Source organism: Chiloscyllium punctatum, chromosome 42 (genome assembly GCF_047496795.1).
Source record: "Chiloscyllium punctatum isolate Juve2018m chromosome 42, sChiPun1.3, whole genome shotgun sequence".
NCBI classification, from domain to species: domain Eukaryota; kingdom Metazoa; phylum Chordata; class Chondrichthyes; order Orectolobiformes; family Hemiscylliidae; genus Chiloscyllium; species Chiloscyllium punctatum.
In genome coordinates, this window is record NC_092780.1 from 2,897,885 (window position 1) to 2,915,138 (window position 17,254).

Genomic DNA, 17,254 nt, shown 5'->3' on the forward strand with positions numbered 1-17,254 from the left:
AATAGCGATATATTTCCACCTCAAGAGGGCAAATGGCATGGAGGGGAACTAGCAGGGGGTGGTGCTCCCCTGTATCTGCTGCCCTGCTTAACTGTAGTAGGGTCAGGGCTCTATTGCTCAACACCTACAAATTAAGGGTAAAAATCAGCCTCCTACCCTTATGTTGCAGTGATAAATGAGATTTTCAAGCTCCCTGAATTTAGTTCAGTTTGGGCTGAGTTGGTATAATCATAGTCATAATCATACAACTGTACAGCATAGAAACAGATCCTGCAGTCCAACCTGTCCACGCTAACCAGACATCCTAAGTAAATTAGTCCCATTTGCCAGCACTTGGCCCATATCCCTCCAAACTATTCCTATTCATATACCCATGCCAGAGGAAGTGGTGGTGGATAGTACAATTATGTTAAAAAGCCATCTGCAAGTCATTTCATACACAGAATTTTGGTTTATTTTCCTTAAATGAACTCAGGTCCAGAGATACTTGAAACTAAAACAGCAGAGGCAGTCAGCTGTGCATGGATACTGCTCAGTTTGTCTCACTTCTCATGTGGTCACTGCCTTTGTCACTCTCCACTTTTTAAAGGTACGGCTATTTCGACCTTTTTTTCCTTCAAAGTTCCAAAACAATGCACCAGCTTATAAAACAATAACTACAACTCCTAGAATTCAAGGAAATCAGCTCCAACACAAAATACCTCAAAAGCTGCAGCTCTTAAAGCCACTTTTTTTTCCCCCCACCCTCCATCTTTAAATACCCAGCACCCTAACCCCATCCCCCCCCCCCCATCAAAAAACTTATTCATCAAGTTTGGGGGGGGGGGGCTTTGGTATTAGTCTGCTCAATTGTAGAGTCGTGATGTGTTTTTAAAAAAAAAAGAGGCAGTAGTGATGTGGAACCCAGTCTTTCAAAGGGAGTGGATAGTGGAGCTCCCAAGAGTCAGAATGATAAACTTCTTTTAGGTTTGAATGTCAAGGAACATGGACCTGAAGTGGGCAAACAGAGTGCAGGTACAGATTAGCCCAGAGTAAATCAAACAGTGAACAGGTCTGAGGGCCTGAATGGACTGCTATTGCTCTTATAGAGATCTGCCCAATTGTAGCAATTTATTTTTGCTCAAACATGAACATCTTTCCCCATAGAGACTGAATGATTGGGTAGGGTCTATAAAGAGGTACACATATATGAGTTATGATCAAATCAAAATCTAGTGAATCAAAGGAGGTCTTTTCCCATTAGTTTTGAGTTCTTGTTTTGTGATCATTTTGAAAAAGCTGAAACCAAGACAAAGACAATCTGTGGTATATTGTTTTTAATTTGCTTTTTACAAAAACTTAGAAGTTATCAAAGTTGGTTGATTGAAACCATGCACTGTATGAATGACCTGCATCACCATACAATTTACAAAGAAAAACTGCAGTTAGTTCAAAAAGCTGTTTAAAATGGTTACAGCAGAAAACCACACAAAACACCAGCCACCATTAATAGAGAGATCATTAAATCAGGATTGACAAAGTATCAATACATACTCTTCCTAACTGCCTCATTTATGCACATCACAGAGGGGCTCACAACCACAGGCTTTACTGCAGATCAAATCCAGACATCTCTGCTTCCCCCATCACCAGCCAGATGGACTTATAGCTTGGTTTTAAAGTCACGTGCTGACTCCCCACATTTATACCCTTACTGCTGAAGCCACTACATATTGGCTAAGACCAAACTACAGCCCATTGAATGGGTGAGATGCAGAACTACTGAGCGAACAGTGGATTGAAGGACTGAGAGAGAAACAAAGAAATGCTCTCAGTATCACTCACTGCTCATTAAAAATGAACGACCACTGGTTCATCCACCAAATTTGCTTTAATTAATTCAACAAAAAAACTCTGATCATGACTTATTGATTCATGGTCTCCCAGGAGAATAATTCCCTCCCATCTGCAGGCAGTTAAACATCAGCAAGGCAAGTGTAGATTACATATTGAGAATGGAAGTTTCTTTTTGATGCTTTTAACGGACCCCTTGGGGACTGGTCCAGAACAATTAAAAGCTCACCAGTCACGTGCAAGCAGATATCTTCACAGTCACTTGCTCAATAACCTGCACTAAAACAAGAGAGAGAGAGAGAGAGAGAGAGGGAGAGAGGGAGAGAGGGAGAGAGAGAGAGAGAGATTTTATGTAACATAATCCTAAATGTTCTAAAATGAGAATGAAACTGGTTTAAAAATAAAATAATGCTTTGGTAATTTGCAGCTTTCACAACCAGGAAAAGGGAATTTCCAAGGGAAGATTATTTTCCCCCCCTTTGAACATCACATTCTAGAGAAGCTGGTTAAACAGAACAGAAACCTTCAGACAGATTGGAGTTGCTCACTCAAATCATTCCTGATACCAAATATTTCCTCAATTAGTCCCATACTGAAAGGCTTCAGCTTCGAAATGCTTCCCACAGGCTTTCCTCGATGAGTGTTAGGCACTTCTGTCAATATGCAAGTCTCTGCCACACACAAACTCGGTTAAAAGCAGTTTTGCTGATCCCTCCAGAACTTCCTCATCTGCATTTCAAGGCTGTCAAGAGAAAAATTACAGTCACAACCAGAACAAAAACCATTCATAAGAAACCTCAACTAATCTCCTCAGTAGAGAGAATTCTCAGCTGCTGGGTATTTACTCATCATCTGTCATCCACAAACTCATCACCCTTGTTATTTATTGTGCACCCATTCACATCCAGATGTTCAACATCTCTTCCCTTCAATCCAGGAGATCATCCTTGTTGCAGTATGTCTTTGTGAAGGTGAAGAGACCACAACACGAGATGGTGCCTCACCGAGTGCAAGTTCTGGAACGAACAAAAATAATGAGCAGCCCTGTCGCTCTCTTCCCCTCCCCCCCGACCTCAGCACAGTGCCAGGCAGTAAATGGCAATAGAAACACACCATGTCTGATGGGGATTGATCCTCAGACCAGGAGGTAGAGAATATCTGAGCTGATTTGTTGACAAAAGGTGTTGAGTGATGTTAGCTAGTGGCCGAGTGGAGATCTTCAAGAAATCATGCAGTCAAGCCCCAACCCAGAGTCTTGAATCAAGAGTCTCGGGCAAACTCTACTAGGGCCATATCGAAGCACTGTCTAAGGCACCATCCTTTCGGTGAGGAATTAAAGCCCCATATCTAGCTGTGATCCTGTGGCCACTAGTTCAAAAGAGATTTTGAACTTCCACCCATTCCCAACCTCTCCAGGGGCTAATAATTATCCCTCAAACCACAACCAAATAACAGATTACCTAGTTACTCATAGCAAGATCCATCCAGAGCAGTACTGTGTGTAAATTTGCTGCTGCCTCCCTTACAATACAAATAGGACTACATTTTAAAAAATACTTTACTTGCTTTGGATAAAATGCTTTGGGATGTGAGAGGCCATAACAGACAACTTTGTAGTTTCATCCTTTGAGATAAATCTCCCAAATGTCAGCCCCACATTAAAATGATTCAAAGCACTAAGCATAGATCAGTTAAATTTAGGAAACTTGATCAGCCAGAGTTGGTACCTGCTCCCACACATTGCTTGGTAAGTTTTATTACAGAAAATTTATATTGCCCCAAAGTGTCATAGAAGGATTCAGCACCATTTGCAGGAGACCATTTGACCCATCACATCACTGCCTGCTCTTTGAAAGGAGCTATCCAACTGGTCCCACACTTGTGAACATGAATTTTCCAAGAGGAGGTAGTGGCCAAGTGGTATTATCACTGGAGTATTAGTCCAGAAACTCAGTTAATGTTCTGGGGCCTGGGTTCAAATCCCACCATGCTATGGCAGAATTTGAATTCAATAAAGAATCTGGAAATAAGAGTCTAATGACCACCGTGAACCCATTGTTGGAAAAAATCCATCTGATTCAGCAACGCCCTTTAGGTGAAAGCTACCACCTTCTCTGGTCTGGCCTACATGCAACTCCAAACTCTCAGCAATGTGGTTGATACTTAACCATTCTCTGGGCAATACATGCTGGCCTAGCCAGATGCCTACATCACATGAGTGAATAAATAAAACCAATTTAACATTTTGCAAAAATTGCCAGAATTCGACCAGGTGGCACTCCTTACCTTGTGGAATGATGCTTGAGGTCTAGCATCGATACAAATTCATAGGGTCATCCGACACCATCCCATGTCTTTCCATTGAGTACAGTCCATCAGGACCATTCATCAACTCATGGTCCATATCCAACTCTCCCTCTTGATTTCGATAGTGCAGGTCTGTCTCCCCCTCAGTGGGTGGAGGGAGGAATGCTGTTCAAGCAAGGTGCATTTTTCAAAAGAAATGCCACAAATGAGTCAATGTTATCAGAGTTCATCCAATAACCGTTCAATTGAGAAATGTCATTACCCTCCCTTTCCAATGGTTTTGCTCCAATGAATCCATTTGGCTGCCTCTAACTGCTGAGCTGCTCAGAGCCTGTTCAGGAGTGTATTAGTTCATTCAAGTCTCTGAACCATCGCCAATCCATAGAGCTAAATGCAGAGAGAGACTGGCAGGTTCGGTATAAATGCCAGACTCTCAGTCTCTGCACATGGTCCCAATAGTGTCTCACATAGAGCAAGGGAGAGGCAATCAATACTTCCTATCACCCCACCCTGTAACAAACAGCAGCCCAGTCACACCATGAGAACAGTACACATTATAATGTGGAAGTGGAAGTGTTATTGAATCAAAGAGAATGCTGGAGAAACTCAGCCCATCTGGCAGCATCTGTGGAGAGAGAAAGAGTTACTTGTTTGAAACACTACTTCAGAACAGAAGGGGTTCTAAAGAGTCATGCCAGATTCAAAACATTAACTGTTTTTCTCTTCACAAATGCTACCATATCGGCTGAGTTTCTCTAACATTCTGATTCAGATTTCCAGCATCCCCAATATGTTGCCTTTGAGTCAGTCCTATAACTGAGGTACAAATACCACCCAAGGGTTCAAACAACTACACATATATATTCATCTCCATATCCAACACATCTGCCTACATGGGAATGTCTATCTGTAGCTATTAAAATGGTAAAGTCACCATAGCCCTACCAGATCATAGGGCTGTTCGCTCGTTAGAGAGAAATGACTGGTGATGGTCACCATGTCTCAGGTGTTGGGGGGAGGTTGAGATGGAAAATCCTTCATGGTGACCTCAGCCGGTGCAGGAATTGAACCCATGCTGTTGGCATCACAAGCCAGCTGTCCAACAATTGAGCTAACAGACCCCCAGAGATATTAGTGCACAAATGAGATATAATTGTGAACAGATAAAGACCACACAGACTCGCTGCTGGGAATCAGGAACCTGGAGCAGTTTAAGTGAAATTCTTCAAATGATGACTTGACTGTCATTCTTTACACTTACCATCGTGATAGGAATCTGCAACCATCAGTCGCTCAGCCTGGGGAGGATAGAGTGCAAGCATTACCAGGAAGCGTATATCCTCAGTCATTACCCAAATAGCTTTATTCTCCATGTTCCTTGTCTGGCCCTAACCCCTACACCCCAGGTTGCTCTGCTTTAGCGACCTGTTAACTTGTTCACATCACCTAGTGTTGTCTGGTCACACACACCTCATGTGAGAACAGTCATACTCCTTCTACAAAAAACCCTCCAATACCCTGCACCCATCCCCATTATCACCTCTATTTATCCTGCCCTAGGAAGCAGGACGTTCATTACACAGCAAGATTTCAAGGTAGCTTTTACTATCAGCAACTCTTGAGTCGCAGAATTTCCCAGCTCAGTCAGGAGTGAGTCCCACCTCTCAAATGTCAGCCCTTCACTGGGGTGGAGACCCGCAGCCACCAGTTACAAGATTATGACTGATCTGGACTGTGGATTTACCTCCAATTTTCTGTCCCCCTTCCCCTCCCACACTCACCAACTGCCCTCAGTTCCACTGCAGATCCAGAATCTGTAACTCAGTCTCAAACATATTCAGTGACCCAACCTCTGTTTCTGAATATGAGCAAGGGAGCACCCTGGTATCCTGGCCAGCATTGCACAATTCAATAATGAATTATCTGGTCATTGTCACAGTGGATGGTGGGATCATGCGATGCTCAAATTGGCTTCCGCCACACATGCTGCATTGCAACAGCGACCACACTTCACTGGCTGTAAAATGCTTTGAGAGGTCGAGATTGTGAATGACATTATAGAAATGTACATTTGCTAGTCTGACATAGACAAGTATTGAAAGTTTCAAGAACATCCACCTCCCTCCCATCCCCTAAACTTTAGAATCTGACAAAAGAAATGGCTTTCAGACACTGGTGCTTAGACTCAAACAACTTCTAGATAGCAGGGTAGAATTGAACCGATCATGCTGCTTCACTGTCACACAACCCCCTCTAACTCATTCTCTCAAGACTGGACAATTCTTTTTTGTTCTAAAAGGGGTGACTTGCATCTGGTTTCACCACTCTTTCAAACAATGGTTTCCATAGAAACAGAAAAGAGGAGGAGTAGGCGAGTCAGCCCATTGAAACCACTCTGCCAACCAACAGGATCATGGCAGGTCTTCTATCTCAATATCACACACCTGCTTTCTCCATAGTCCCTGACACCTCTAAATTTGAAAAATCTATTTCTTTCAAAAACATTTTCAGGGACTTTGCCTCACATCTTGGAGTCAGAATTTCACCAGTTTATCACTAGAGTGAAGACATTTCACCTCATCTCAGTTTGAAACGGTCTACCCCATATCACGAGACCGTGAGAACAAAGAACAAAAAACAACAGTACAGGAACATGCCCTTCAGCCCTCCAAGTCTGTCGATCCCAATCCTCTGTCTAAACCTGTATTTAAGGATCTGTCCCAGCCTATTCATGTATCTAATTATATCTTTCCACAGTAAATACTAAATGAGTATTTTGGATCAGTATCTCCCCCATTTTCTGCAGCTCCCACAAAGGCCGCCTTGATCTTTGAGGGGCCCTATTCTCTCCCTAGTTACTCTTCTGTCCTTAATGCATTTGTAAAAACGCTTTGGATGCTCCTTAATTCTATTTATGTCCCCTTTTTGCCCTCCTGATTTACCTCTTCAGTATACTCCTCCTGCCTTTATTCTTAAAGGATTCACTCCACCTATCCCATCTATTCCAGACATATGTTTCCTTCTTTTTCTTAACCAAACCCTCATTTTCTTTAGCTATATAGCATTCCCTATAACCTACCAGCCTTTTCTTTCACCCTGACAGGAATATACTTTCTCTGGGCTCTCATTATCTATTTTCTGAAGGCTTCCCATTTTCCAGCCATCCCTTTACCTGCGAACATCTGCCTCCATTCAGCTTTTGAAAGTTCTTGCCTAATACCGTCAAAATTGGCCTTTCTCCAATTTAGAACTTCAACTTTTAGATCTGGTCTATCCTTTTCCATCACTATTTTAAAACAAATAGAATTATGGTCACTGGCCCCAAAGTGCTCCCCCACTGACACCTCAGTCACCTGCCCTGCTTTATTTCCCAAGAGTAGGTAAAGTTTTGCACCTTCTCTAGGAGGTACATCCACATACTGAATCAAAATTTTTATCCTGCCTATTCTTTCATTTCTCCTGACTAGCATGTGGCACCAGTAGCAATCTTGAGATTACTACCTCTGAAGTCATACATTTTAAGCTTGGCTCCTAACTCCCTAAATTCTGCTTGTAGAACCTCATTCCATTTTTTTTTGTACAGATTTCATTGGTACCTATATGCACCACGACAGCTGGCTGTTCAACCTCCCCTTCAGAACGTTCTGCAGCTGATCAGAGACATCCCTGACCCGTGCACAAGGGAGGCAACATACCTTTTGGGAGTCTAGTGTGCAGCCACAGAACCACCTACTTTCCTTACAATTTAATCCCTTATGATTCTAGCCCTTCCACTCTTTTCCCACCCTTCCGCATAGCAGAGCCAGCTACAGTGCCATGAACCTGGCTACTGACTCCTTCCCCTGGGTTGAGAATGTGTATAGGGCGTGTGCAAGTAGGGAAAGGTGTTAAGTTTTGAGTTTTGTGAAACAAGAAGTTCAGCTGAGCATGACTCAGATCAGATAAGAACTTGCACTTAATGAGGTACTGGAGGCAAGGGTAGTGGTTTAACAAGATAGAAAAGTATTCATTATGTGCAGCCATTTAACAATGGAAGCATTCAATGTGTCAGGTCAGTTAACAAGGTGAAACATATCCATTATGCAGAGGTTAGTTAATTAAAGGTTAAGATCATTCATTGCGTAACAGCAAATGGCTTAATCTTTGCTATTGACACTTGCTGATTGTAACAGTCACCCAATTAATATGTACATTGCCTTATCTGGATTCTCCACCCTGTAAAACAATTATATAATTCATTAAGAAACTGCTGTTTGAGAAAGACGACAGAGAACCCATGTCTCTGGGCACATGGGCGATTGTTCGCTCTCCCTCCAGGGCCCAGAATAAAAAGATGAAGGAAGTATAACTATATTGCGAGTCTGAGTGTTTTGTTTTGATGGAGGGGGGAAAACAGGACGACATGAGCCATCTCCCCCAACAGTATCCAAAATGGTATACCTGTTTAAGAGGGAGCTGACCACATGGGACACCTGCATTGTATTCCTGCTCTTTCTGCCTTTTCGTCACCCTTTCTCCCTCAGCAATCCTAATCTGTGGTGTGACCAACTTGCTAGAAGTTCTATCCACACCCTCTTTAGCATCGTGCATGCTCCAGAGTGAGCCATCCAGAGCTGTCGAGTGGTCTCAAGAGCTGCAGCTGGACACTTCCTGCACGTGAAAGAGTCAGGGACATCAGCCACATCCCTGAACTCCCACATTGGGCAAGAGGAGCAGAACACTGGTCTGAGATCGCCTGCTATTTCTAATCTTAAACTCTTAATCTGCACCTCCTGGTCCTAACCCTATTGCAGGAAACATCTTTTTTGTATTTAATTTATCCTGCCATGTCAGAATTTCATGGCAATATGGCCCCCCCTCTCTCCCAGTCTCTCCTTGTACAATCCCAGGCACAAGTCTGGTGAACCTTTGCTGAACTCTCCAGAGTGAGTTTTTTTCCCCATCTGGTCTTGGGTGAGCAGAGCAAAATTACACAGTACTCCAGGTGAAGTCTCACCAAACCCTGTACAACGGAGAGAAATCCTTGTTCCTGAACTTACAAAGGCGGCCAAATATTTGTGTTTCTCACCACATGTTTCAGATAATCTGTGTAAAAAAAAACCTTCTCTTTCTCAATAACCTTACTCATATCATCTGTTTACCAATCCTCCTGCCCCTGGATGCTGCTTCTCCTGATTTACACCATCAAACTTCAGTATAAATCAAAACATTTCTATCAGATCTCCTCTTAGCAGAACAATCCCAGTTCTCCCAGTCTAGCCACACAGCTAAAGTCCCAGATTCCTGGAACGCAATGATAAATCTCCTTCACATCCTCTAAGGCCTTGGCATCTTGAGATGCCCAGAATTGATCACAATACTCCCCACACTAAAGGCTGACTAGATTTTTAGTATTAAAAAAAATTTCCCACAAGTTACCAGTTTCTTTTCTAAACTGTCTACATTTAAAAAGCCAAATATTCTGCCTGCTTGTTAGCAGCCACTCAGCTGTTTGAGAGTTTTCCAAAAAGATTTGTTAAACTCCACCATGCCAATATCAACTTTATTCTGTTTTACAAAAATGTTACTGAAGAGATTTCAGTGGGGATTGAGTTACTGCAGCAGATAGAGTCAGAAAACAGGTTGAACTTTGTCTTGGAGATCATTTAAACCATCGAATATATTTATTCAGATAGGTTGGTTTGTCTTTATTTTAATTTCTTCTGTACAGTAAATTGCTTATTAACAAGAATCTGCAGGTTCACCTGAGCTATGTTTTCACGACTGACCACGTTAACTAACTAAACTACAGAAACTGTTCCATGACACTAGGTTTAATTGTGGGATCTGACTTGTGTAGTAATATCAACTGGGATCATGACATATACCTTTGATTTTGTTTCTTCATGCAACTGAAATTACCTGGTACACCCATTATACTTGAACATTGGTCCTAACAACATTTTCCCTCCAGGTCTGAAAAATAACTTCACTCCGTCTCCCACACAATTGCTTATCGACCCAGATACTGCCTTGAGATTAAATCTTAGAATCCCTACAACGTGGGAAGGGGCCATTTAGCCCAGAGTTTGTACTGATCCTCTGAACAGCATCCCACCCAGATCCAGCCTTCCTACCCTATCCTTGTAACACTGCATTTCCCATGGCTAATCCACCTAGCCTGCACATCCCTGAACACTATGGGCAATTTAACATGGCCAATCCACCTGACCTGCACATCTTTGGACTGTGGGAGGAAACCAGAGCACCCGGAGGAAACTCACGCAGACACAGGGAGAACGTGCAAACTCCACAGTCATCCAAAGCTGGATTCCTGATGCCAAAATGCAGCAGTGCTAATCACTGAGCCACTGTGCCTCCCCTAATCTTGCTAATGGGATATCTGGGAGTGACAGGAGATTGAGTACATACAGCATCCCAGGCCTCTGGGTCATTGCGAAACAGCGTGCTGGTCAATTCAACAGAGAGTCGCTTCCGGTAATCCTGAGGTTTGTCTTCCGATATCCGGAAGAGCACAGCAGCAGCATAGGTGGCTGCAGAAGAGAGACAGAGAGAGAAAAAGGTCAATACATTGCCTGACTAGTGCTCAAAGTAAATCTGAAATCCACAGAGAGCAAGTGAGTGCGCTAAATTAACAAGTGCATGAGCATCCCCCAACACAACAGGTCACTGGTTCATGGAAGATTGTGATAAAATATGGACTGTCTCCCAATTCCATCATCTGATTTCAATATCTGGGACATTCATGGACTGAGAGACTGGAGGAAAGATACTGACTGCCTCAACGATCAGCTGACCACACAGGTTAGCCAAGTTTCTTGAAGCCAATGTGGGATAAATTAAACTGGCTGAAATGAAATTAATTTTTTTTTTGCCAAAAGAGACAAACTCACCCAGTCTGGCATAAAAATTCTCTCATTTCATTTTTGATTTCATAGTCTCTCTCCAGGACAGCTGTATGATTTCACCTGTATTCTCAAACAGCTTCTGCAACTTTGAATCCTGTTTGAGTTAACAATTTTCAAAACTTCAGTTTCCTGGAACCCCTAACAAGTAAGGTCCCTTCCAAAAGAAGAATGGAAATATCGGGGATTCGAGACTGATCATGTGCCACAAACGTTTAAATGTTTGCAGATAATTTGTCTAAAGTGAAGATACAGGTTCACTGTTTTGGGAGGGATGCAACTCTGTAGTTGTAGAGATCAGATGTACAAGTTGTTTCTTAACTATTATTTAAAGCATTTTCTCAATTCCTAAAGTCTAAGCACAGAACCAGGCCTTTCGGTCCAACCAGTCCATGCCAAACATAACTCAAACTAAACTAGTCCCACCTGCCTGCTCCTGGCCCATATCCCTCCAAAACTTCCCTATTCAATGTCCTTATCCAAATGTCTTTCAAACATTATAAGTTGTACCCACACCCATCACTTCCTCTGCAAGTTCAATCCACATGCAAACCACCCTCTAGGTTAAAACTTGGCACCTCATAACATTAAGCCTCTCCTCTCACCTTAAAAATATGCTCCCCAGTCTTGAAATCCCCCATCCTAGGGAAAAGACACCTGCCATTAATACTATCTGTATCCCACATTATTTTATGAACTTCTATCAGGTCGCCACTCAATCTGCTACACTCCAGTGAAACCAAGTCCCAGACTATCCAGCCTTTATAACTCAAACTTTCCATACCCCACAACATTCCAGTATATCTCGCCTGAACCCTCTCCAGCTTAATAATACCCTTCCTATAACTGGGCTTCCAGAACCAGACAACTCTTCATTCAAACATTCTTATATCTATGCATAAAAGCAGCACAGAGATTAGACAAGACTTTTGAGCTGAGGGATCAAATACCACACCGATTTTACACATGCATCTATAGTGCTCCACCTCACACTGGCACTGGCCACAAATACATACACTTTACCGCTGTACAATATGTTCCACATATTGGGAGATGAAAGGCATCACCTGCAATCATCAAGTTTGGAGACAATGAATTCAACACACTGAAATACAAAATTTGTATTTCAAAAGTCTGCTTTTGAAAGAGCAGGGGAGATGGGTTTTTGACTGGACTGTTGGAACCAGGTGGAGAAAATGTTCTCTTCGAGGGGCCAAAGAAAATGCTCAGAGACAGTGTTCTGATGTTTCTTTTCACCAATTCTAAGGACTCAAGGAGAGCTAAAAATATTCCCTACTGCTGAGCACAGACATCAATTAAATAAGCTGCATTAAGCAGTCTCGGGGAAACCTTACACCTCAAAAACATCAAGGCCTTTAAGCTCCATATTCCTTTCATACTTGACATAACTTTGGCCCTGGTGTGCGTATATGCTTAACATTGCATCTTTATTGTTTGTATCAGAGTTAACAGATAACATTGATTCAGTTTTACTGAGGAATTTGATTAGTTCCTTCTGTGACACAATGTGACATTTCAAAACTAAGCAGCCCAGGCTCACATTTCTTTCCCCTTACTGTCCACAGATAGGGACCAGATACAATGCCTCTCCTGCTCTCCCAGTCACTGGGTCTGAAAGATCCCTTTCCCAGCCCAGGGCCAAAGGTGGGCATCATTAGCGAATGTCTATTGATCACTCACCAATTCCCTCATTCATGGAGTGCAGCATTTCAGTGAGAGGCGCCGTGGCTCCCTCTCGATCTATCTCCTCTGCAGCATCTCGGTCCTGTGCAAGTTCACAGAGAACTCCAGCAGCAACACGCTGGATATTCTCAACCGGAGAGTAAAGGAGCTGGAGGGACAAGACAACAGCACAATGAGCAAACCATGCAGCAATCTGAAGAGAAACATCCTTACTGTTGTTAGATAAACTAACACATTCAAGATGTAATTTCATTTCGGATAGGTGTTTTCACCTCCTCCCATTACTGGGAAGCAACCTAATTCTTCCTGTGTCGCTCAGATTGGAGTGTGTTGGGGGCTGGGAAAGTGTGATGTGGGCAAGATGATTTAGGAAGTCCTTTCTATCTTTACTCAATGTCCAAAAAGCTCCCAGAGAGAGGCACTAGATAACACTTAACAATAGGTGGAAAGACACCAGGGTTAATCTAGTCCTCTGGACATTGCCTGATGTTATGCTGTTTTCAAATGTTTCCAGTAGAAGTTTACATCATTATCACTGCATGAGTATCCTTGTAGCAACACAGTTTCACAAGGGACTAAATGATTGCTTAAAGATAACTTGAGAATCATTTACGAAGTTTGGGGAAAAACATTTCACAAAAGCAAAAAAAAAGGTTCAATATTTTTAATTACTGGTCCAATGCGACACTGTACCAAACTTCTAACCATTTGCTGAGAAAGTTATTAAATGCATTAAGAATTAATCTATTGATTGGATACAGTATTGGTATATAAAAAAAACTTAAGATAAATCAATTAACTCTCCTTGCATGTAACTATTTTAATTTTTAATATTTTACAAAATGAGGAATTGCTTGATTGCCAAATGAAAAAAGGTTGGGTGATGGTGAGATCCCTCTGCACATATCAGATAGATTTGATTGTCTATAAATACTCTTTAGGGAGTGGAAAGTTAATATATAAATACAGCATGTGTTCAATCACAATTCATGTTTGGTTTGAAGTTGGGGACTGTGGAAGGGCTGAAAGGAAGGCGATGGCTTTGTTTTAACAGTTTTACCTGAACAAACAGCGGGATTGTGTTTAGTCGAGTGATTTCAGCACGGTTGCTAGGATCCCGAGCCAGAATGTGCAGTGCTCCAGTGCAGCCTTCAACAATCTCATCCATTCGTACTCCATCCTGACAGATTACAGGTCAATACAGATGCTGTTAATCCTACACGTGCATTGTGCACAACTTTGTAATTCATTTATTTTAACTTTAAAATTGAAAAACCCACACCCTTAACAGCATTGACAAAGAAAGCAGCCTCAAGATTCCACCAAAAGCAGCCAATATCATTGTGGGACCCTAGACAGATGGTCATCTGCTCAAACAGTGGAGGCATTGCAGCTGAGTCCCATCTTTGCACAGACATGGCAGAAATGTCAACAGTTGAAAGTTTGACCTATACACAATCATTTTAAAATAGCTGTACAAAGAGGATGAGAACGCCGGGTAGGATGAAAGACACGGAGTGCGGAATCACATCTGACATACCATGTATTGCTGCTGTCCACCTCCAGACGCTTGTCGCTGTGTTTCATGGTGAGCTTTCACTAGGAGCTGGACAAGTTGGGGAATGACACCACTCTCACGGAGAGGACCATGGTTAGAGGGACACAGTGCCAGGTTACGGACCAGTCCGACAGTGGCCTAGCAATGGGAACGGAAAGAGCGCGAGAACAAAAAAAAGGAAAGAGAAGATTGAAAGAAAAGGAGGGGAAGGGAAGGAGGAAAAAAAAAGAGAAAAATGGCTGAGTTAACATCATTGTTAAAGCACAGGGATCAGTGTGACAGTCCCTGTGTGTTCAAGAATGGCTTCAGACTGTCTCAAAGCTACTCAATCCTCCCCAGTCTGATAAGGACAGAGCTGGTCTTGTGGACAAATGCTATCACTACCTAGCTCCCCACTCCCTCCCCAAGTGGAGAGTGTACAGCTGCCCACAACCTTCAGATTAGTATCCTGGATGTGCTCAATCATCTCCACATACAACAGCATTGTAAACAAAAAATTGTTCTTGGAACATGGGAGAATTGAGCACCTCTAAATGGCTTGAGATTTCAATCAGAATACCTACAGTGCGGAAAGAGGCCATTCAGCCCATCAACCCTCCGAAGAGCATCCCACCCAGCCCCCGCACCCCATTCCTTTCATCTCCATCTCAAGCTTTCACAAGGGAAAAAAAAAGTCAAATTCTAGGACAAATTCTTTGTATCACTGCATCTCTAATACTACAGCAGTTGCGTCTAGTCCCATACAGAGTGCAGCAGTTCAAGACAGTAGTTCATTGCCATCTTCAAGGGCAATTAGGAATAAAGAAGTAGTTTGATCCAGGAAGCAACCCCCAAAGCTGAGAATGAATTCTGAACCCCCAGACGGAGTCACACACTGTGGGGGCTAATTTCCTTCCTTCAGGGACATTAGCAAACATGGTTCATTTATAATTGCATGCATTTATTCACTTGGTTTATCAACCATGTCTCCCTGGGATAGACCTCTCTAACCATTGTAACTGCACTACAAGCCTACATGGTCACAAAGCACATTCACACCTGAATAAAGTGCATGGGCAGGACAGGCCTCATCGCAATGCTGACCATGTCCTCCCATCTCTTGCTCTTTAACGACCCCTTCCCCTCCCACAACAGCATGAACACTACCTCACCTTGCCTTTAAAAAGACCCTCTATTCCAGCTCCTGAAAGTTGGATCACTTACATGGAACCCCTATTCACCTTGATCAGTGGCCAGTGGAAAGGTTGATTCAGAAGCCTGATAACTCCAGGGATACCATATTTGGAGCGCACTTTATTCTGGGCAATCTCAGCTTCAGGGTGTCGGCTGGTGAGGTGACGGAGTGCACAGACAGCTGGTTCAGTGATGTCCTCTTTGTCGCCCGCTCTCAGTACTGTGTGGACCAAGGCCTCAATGCCTTCTACCTGACAGACCACCATCTTGTTCCTGGCATTGTTGCAGGTGAGGTTTGAGAGGATACCAGTGGCACAGGTCAACACATTAATGTCATCTGAAGCCAGCAGCTGGACCAATGTGGAGAGGAGAGGATCTAATCCTTCCTGCAAACAAAATAAAACCTGGATTAGCAGACACACAATTCACAACTTCATAGGCTGTTCTGCCAATTCTCTTGTAAACTATCAAAATTAGCCATTAAATAAAATCAGTCTACCTACCCTGTGCTGGTGTTGCCCACTTCAATGACCACATCTCCACCTGATTGGCAGACTAAGCTAAATGGGCGGAACAGCCTATTTCTGCCATATCATCTCCACAGCACTTTCCCCATTTCCAAACCTTTCACAGCGTCAGCAAGTCCCATACGAAAGCATCAAGTCATCTTCCTGACCTACAGTGCTTCCTGTGGCAGTAAATACCACATTCTAATCAAACTCTGCATATAAATAATTCTCATTAATCAATCTTGTAGGGAAAGAACTTCTCATATTGGAGACACCTCATTTTGGATTCTTCCAAAAAGTGTAAACCTTTTCTCCACATTGATTAGACTATTTTTGAGATACATTCAATTCTGGTCTCTCTGCTGCAGAAAAGATGTTGTGAAACTTGAAAGGGTTCAGAAAAGATTTTCAAGGATGTTGCCAGGGTTGGACTATAAGAGAGGCTGAATAGGCTAGAGCTATATTCCCTGGGCATTGGAGGCGGAGGGAGTGACATTATAGAGGTTGATAAAACCATTAGAGGCATGGTTAGGATGAATAGCCAAGGTCTTTATCTGAAGGTACAGGACCACAAAACTGGAAGGCATAGGTTTAAGATGAGAGGGAAAAGGTTTAAAAAGGGACCTAATTGGCACCTTTTTCAGAGGGTGGTGTGTGTATATAGAATGAGCTACCAGAGGAAGTGGTGGGGGCAGATACAATTACAACATTTAAATAGCATCTAAATTTTAGAGTAACCAGCATGAGATGTGTATATGGATAGGAAGAGTTAGAGGATTATGGGCCAAATGCTGGCAAATGGGACCAGATTAATTTAGGACAAATGGCTGGTTTCTGTGCTACACAACTATGACTCTGTATCTTGTCCAATCCATTCTTAATCGTCAAGGGGTATCTCAGGTCACCTGGAAGTGTAGCTTTCAGCAGTAATAGCTCACAGACAGAGCACACCAATCCATGAGAGGCCACCAGTTAATGGAAAAGGCAATGCATTATCTCCATTATTTCATCCTACCTTTCGAGATCTTACTTTGCACGGACTGGAGAAACCAGAGAGCTTTGACACCCTTTCAAGCAGGTGCCATCCCCAAGTCCCCAGGCCTCAGCTTGAGTGCAGCATAAAGCCTGCTTTGCGTGCTGTCCCAACTGTGAACAGACAGCCCTCCATCCCAAGTTCACCAGCATCTCCAAATCCACCCCAAATCACATATCGTCTTACCACCCAGTTACCCTCCCTCACCTCCCATTGACAACAGCTACATCGC

The 17,254-nt window shown here is 42.9% G+C and overlaps 1 protein-coding gene across 1 annotated transcript in view; it reads right to left on the minus strand.

Annotated features, from left to right (window-relative positions):
* Window positions 1-1,301: 1,301 nt before the first annotated feature.
* LOC140465637 (junction plakoglobin-like) overlaps window positions 1,302-17,254 on the minus strand; it is a 67,996-nt gene continuing 52,043 nt past the window's right edge. The window contains exons 8-15 of the mRNA XM_072561196.1: window positions 15,528-15,866; window positions 14,290-14,445; window positions 13,810-13,929; window positions 12,747-12,897; window positions 10,552-10,673; window positions 5,402-5,438; window positions 4,120-4,305; window positions 1,302-2,575 (exon numbers count right to left, since the gene is read on the minus strand). Coding sequence (XP_072417297.1) covers window positions 4,142-4,305; window positions 5,402-5,438; window positions 10,552-10,673; window positions 12,747-12,897; window positions 13,810-13,929; window positions 14,290-14,445; window positions 15,528-15,866 — 1,089 coding nt within the window. The 3' untranslated portion in view covers window positions 1,302-2,575; window positions 4,120-4,141. The remainder of the gene's footprint in view (window positions 2,576-4,119; window positions 4,306-5,401; window positions 5,439-10,551; window positions 10,674-12,746; window positions 12,898-13,809; window positions 13,930-14,289; window positions 14,446-15,527; window positions 15,867-17,254) is intronic.